At 42.4% G+C, this 5680-nt stretch overlaps 1 protein-coding gene across 1 annotated transcript; it reads right to left on the minus strand.

The window, feature by feature from the left end:
- Positions 1–357: 357 nt before the first annotated feature.
- LOC147603213 (pentatricopeptide repeat-containing protein At2g03380, mitochondrial-like) lies at positions 358–3999 on the minus strand. The gene is made up of 2 exons (XM_086796642.1): positions 717–3999; positions 358–611 (listed from the first exon to the last, which is right to left on the minus strand). The coding sequence occupies exon 1, from the start codon at positions 3850–3852 to the stop codon at positions 976–978; it is 2877 nt and encodes a 958-aa protein (XP_086652768.1). The 5' UTR covers positions 3853–3999; the 3' UTR covers positions 358–611; positions 717–975.
- Positions 4000–5680: the final 1681 nt, after the last annotated feature.

The following is a 5680-nucleotide window of genomic DNA, read 5'->3' on the forward strand; positions in this document are numbered from 1 at the left end:
TTAAATAGGTGAAAACCCATGCCAAGAAATACACATGAACCCTACCTATGTCTTTGGGCAGCTCTGTCACATTTCTCTCTTATTGCATTTGCAGAGTGTTGGACACAGCAAGATCTGCAGATAGCCATACACTGTACATGTACAACACGTAAAAGGGCGGCCAATGAAGAAAGGGGGGTTATCAAATCGCTAGATCCTGAACATACTTATGTCACTTTGAACTAAATGCATTGAGAAAAGCTTTGCTAGAGCAATCCTTAAAAATGAGTATTATATTCCAAACCTTGCATTGGCTTCTAAGAAGACAAACAAGATCTTTAGTGCAGAATTTTCTCTCCTTCAATAAATAAATGCTGACATCAATTTCATCCCCTAAGTTTGATATTTATATGTATGATGAAAAATAGTCATAGATAGTGGATGCTACTTCAATACAAATCCTCTTGCATCTGGATTGATGAGTGCCCATCTTTATGAGCATACAACCCTTTGGCAGTACCAAAACAGTGTGGAAATTTTTTCATTTTTCCATCTGTACCTATCCTTTAGTTGTAATTGTGTAAGTACCAGAGCACAGTGCAAGACTTGGCTACTGCCTTGCACTACAATGTCTGCACAATCACGGAAACGATGGAAGCAGTTAGCATCCCTAATTTGAATAGTACACTCCTGAGTGTTTGTTATAAAAGCTACAGCCGAATGAAGTCATTACAAACCTGCATGTTCTTAACAAGATGTATGGGCGTTCCCTTGGGAATATAGATTAAGGCACACACAAGAGCCAACTTCTCACAATTCCCACATGACACTCTTTTCTTTGCATCATCTGCTATGTCCTGTGGTTCCAAATGCACACCTGGGGCATACCTTTCTTCCTTCATTTTGAAGGGGAGCTTTTCTAGCTCTGCATCAATAATTTGACTTTCAGAATGACTTTTATCCCCAACCAAGAACGAATGCACAATCTCAGCAGCATCAGTTCACCAATAATGTCCTGTCTTCTTCCATGCTTGTTTTTTTAACCCTCATTGCCTCTACCTTCTTTGCATCCTCCCACATGCCGGCATCAGCATAGATGTTATACATACAAATGTAAGCTGAAGATTCCTTTTCATCCAATCGAACCGCCTGTTCAAATGCCTGCCTTCCAAGCTCCACATTGCCCCACTTTCGACAAGCACCCAACACTGTAAGCCACATCTCAATATGGGGATGGGATGGTGTTTTTTTCATTATTTCTACTGCCTTGTCTAGTTGGCCTGCACGCCCAAAGAGATCAACCATGCAAGTGTGGTGCTCAAGAGTTGGAGTGATGCCATAGTCTTCGATCATGGCCTCAAAGTATGCTTGGCCCCTATCTACCAAACCTGCATGACTACAAGCATTAAGAACACTAACAAACGTGACGGGATTAGGCTTCTTTCCTTCTTCTCTCATTCTATCAAAGGTCTGAAGAACGTTCTCAATTTCTCCTCGCTGGGCATATCCTGTAATCAGTGCAGTCCATGAAATGACATCACGAACATGAATGATGTCAAACACTTCCTGCGCTTTTGCTAGCATGCCACATTTGGCATACATATCAACTAATGCATTGCCAAGAACATGATCTGTTTTCAACAAACGCTGTCTGTCAATCTCTGCATGTATTTCTCTGCCCATGTCTGTGGCTCCAATGCTACCACAGGCTTTCAGGCTGCAAGCCAATGTGATAGCATCCGGAGATACACCCTCAAGTTGCATCTTTTTGTAACAATTTAGTGCTTCATCCCCATGCTTATGTTCACTGTAACCTGCGATTAGTGCAGTCCATGAGAGTACATCACGAACTGGAAGCTCATCAAACATTTCCTGTGCTTTATTTAGCATGCCAAATTTGGCATACATGTCGACTAATGCATTGCCAAGGACAAGGTCTCTTTTCAGCAATTCCTCTCTCGAAATCTGAGCATGTATTTGTATGCCCTGTTCTGTGGCTCCACTGCTGCCACAGGCTTTCAAGCTGCAAGCAAATGTAATAACATCTGGAGAAACACCCTCCATTTGCATCTGTTTGAAACAATTAAGTGCTTCATCCCCACACTCGTGCTCAGCATAGCCTGCAATTAGTGCAGTCCATGAGACTACATTGTGAATCAGAAGCCTGTCAAACGCTTCCTGTGCTTTTGCTAGCAAGCCACATTTGGCATACATATCCACTAATGCATTGCCAAGAGCAAGGTGTCTTTCAAGCAACCCTTTCCTGGAAATCTCAGCGTGTATTTCTTTGCCCTTGTTTGTATCTCCAATGATGCCACAGGCTTTCAAGCTGGATGCAAATGTGATAGCATCTGGAGAGACACCATCAAGTTGCATCCGTTCAAAACAGTTCAGTGCTTCTTCACCATGCTGATGTTGTGCATATCCTGCAATCAGTGCATTCCATGTGACTGCATCATGAATGGGAAGCTTGTTAAACACTTCCTGTGCTTCCACTAGCAAGTCACATTTGGCATACATATCGACCAATGCACCACCGAGTACATGGTCATTTTCCAACAACCCTTTTCTGGCGACCTCAGCATGTATTTCTCTGCCCTTGTCAGAGGCTCCAATGCTGCCACAAGCTTTCAAGCTGGATGCAAATGTGACGGCGTTCGGGGAGACACCCTCAAGTTGCATCTGTTCAAAGCAATTCACTGCTTCCTCACCATTCTCGTGTTGTGCATAACCTGCAATCAATGCAGTCCAGGTGACTACATCTCGAACCGGAAGCGTGTCAAACACTTCTTGTGCTTTTTCAAGTGAACCACATTTGGCATACATATCAACCAGCGTGCTGCCAATAACAACGTTTGTTTTCAGCAACCCTTTTCTGGCAATCTCAGCATGTACTTCTCTGCCCTTGTTAATGGCTCCAATGCTGCCACAAGCTTTCAAGCTGCAAGTGAATGTGAAAGCATTTGGAGACACACCCTCAAGTTGCATTTGTTCAAAACAGTTCAATGCTTCCTCACCACGCTCGTGTTGCACATATCCTGCAATCAGTGCAGTCCATGTGACTACATCTCGCATTGGAAGCATATCGAACACATCCTGTGCTTTTTCAAGTGAGCCACATTTGGCATACATATCGATCAACATGTTACCAAGATAAATGTTTGTTTTCAACAACCCATTTCTGACAATCACAGCATGTAATTCATGGCCTCGTTCTGTGTCTTTCAGCTTGACACAAGCCTTCAATAAGGCGACAAAAGTATGTCCGCTCGGACAGAGAGAATCCTCTTGCATTTTCTGGAAGAGGGTGAGAGCATGCCTCGAATTCCCACATGTGATGTAACCAATGATGAGACTATTCCAGCAATACTCACTCCTATATACCAAACTGTCAAAAGCTCTCTGAGCATTGTCAATGCTTCCAGCTTCGACTAAGACAGAGACTAGGGAGTTCCCAAGCGATCGATGAGCTTGCAATCCAGTTTTACACATGTAGGCATGCAAGAGCGAAGCATACGGTATGTTTTTCTCCTTTGAGCAGGTTTGCAAGATGTACACAAGGCTCTCGACCGAAGGCTGGGGCGGCATCCCTTCTTCCAGTACTATTATTGTCGAGGTTCTCCTTGAGAACTGGCAGCCCTGCTTGGAGCAATCCGGAAGAAGACTACTTTTCTGTTTTCTGGAGCATGTCTTGAACCCAGCTTGGGTTTCAGCCGACGTCCATCCCAGCGACGCCTCGCTACGCTCATGCTTGAGATGCGTGGCGTTTGGGTTGATCTGCTCGATCGACCACAATAAGGCCCAGCACGGCAGCTTGGTTTCAAGTTTGTGGGCGAGAACGCAGGGCGTCGGCCCACCAACATTGGGAGGCATGTGCAGGGTGATCCTTCCATAGTAGGACTTGCTTCTGTTTAAGCACAAGCGTTTCTGATTAAGCACCCACTATCATTCTTTTCTTGCTCTCGTGCACTCTCTCTCTCCACACTAGCAAGCCCTTTGTTGTCTTTACACAAGAGACAGGAAAGCAAGTTTTTTTTGAGGGGAAGTAGATATATAATATTAACACTGAAAGATCATTACAAAAAACAGTTCAAAGAGGCCATGGGCCAAAGCCTAGTCTAGATCCTTTACATTGCAATTCAGCAGATTACATTGTGTGCGTGTGTGGACAAGGAGAAAGAGAGACAGATGGCCCCTATTAGAATCCGGTCTAGATGTTTGCACATGACTTGTAAGACAGCATGGACATTATATCTTATGTGTGATGGTGTGATAGGTCATGAACATGACTTGTATGACATGGTCTAGATGGTTTGCACATGACTTGTATGACATGGTCTAGATGTTTGCACATGACTTGTAAGACAGCATGGACATTATATCTTATGTGTGATGGTGTGATAGGTCATGAACAAGTGGCTAGTAGAAAATGGCCACCATCGATGGGAATGGTAATGTGAATGGACATTAATAAGAAGTCCATCCTATTATCACAAAAAGTGTGTGGAAAAATATGGGTCTTGTGTAGCTTCATTAAGCTTATGTTTAGCATATTGATCAATTATTTAACCCGCTCATTAGTCATCTAGCCATTACTAAGCATTTGGAGTGTTCGTATCAGTGATTGAGTGTGTTTTGAAGCCGTTATTTAGAGGTGAGAAAAAGTTGTTGGACATCATTTTTTGTTTTGAAGTTAGACTCGCTTAGCATCTTCTCTTGGTTCTACAATATCAAGTTGTTGTACCTCAATTGGACCATCATAGGATGCTCCATTTCTTTCTTCAAGAGTTCGCTTAGCTCTTTTCAAATACTATTTGATGTCGTATATTGTAGTTTCTAAAGTATTGAAGGATTTTGCAAAAATCCTCTTCTTCCTTCTTTTCCTCCTAAGCCTTTCTTTTAGCTTCTCTTTCAGCCTCTGCTAGCTTTTTGTTTCTATTTGATCGGCGGGCGAATCTTGAAAATTTTTCTTTCTAAATTGGTCCTCCTTGCCTTCAACCCGAATTGAGTTTACAATAGGAATCTCATGGATCTCTTTCCCCCCCTCCTATAGGAAATTTATCTAAGAGTCTAACGCTTTGTAATTTCTTCTAAGGAGCATGTACTTAGGATGCAAAGAGAAGTAATATCCTCACCCTTGGAATTTCCAAATCTAGTTTCCCATTTCTAAGTTAGGGTGTCCAAGGTAGCAAGGATATGCATCTAGTTTTTTGAATCCTATAGATTAGGAAGGGACACTGTCTCTTTCTCTCGTTCCTTAATTTTGGCCTCCATCTCTTCCTTAAGAATATGATTCATACATACTTGGAATACAATAACTTTAGGAGATTTATGGGAATGAATCGTAGTGCTACACTCTATGTCAATACGTCACTCCATTATCAGATGTACAACCCAATTGGTCAAATTGACTTTGAGGATTTGCTCAATTTTCCTCGAGTAGATGTGGATTATTATGAGTTGCCTCATGACTGGTCTTCCTAGGATGACATCCTAGTTTGTTGGTTTTGCAAAGTTCATAATAACAAATGTATGCTCAAAGGTCATGCGCCAAAAGCATTTACCTTGAGATCACTTATTTTCACCATTGTGGACGAGTTAGAGATCCATTAGCCATGATGACTTGAGGATTCCCCAACATTCCTTTGCTAATGCCAACACCACCATCTAGGATAGCCTCAGAGGATAGCTATAAATCTAT

Source organism: Cibotium barometz, chromosome 64 (genome assembly GCF_041138505.1).
Source record: "Cibotium barometz isolate CiBa-2024 chromosome 64, ASM4113850v1, whole genome shotgun sequence".
In the NCBI taxonomy this organism is placed as follows: Eukaryota; Viridiplantae; Streptophyta; class Polypodiopsida; order Cyatheales; family Cibotiaceae; genus Cibotium; species Cibotium barometz.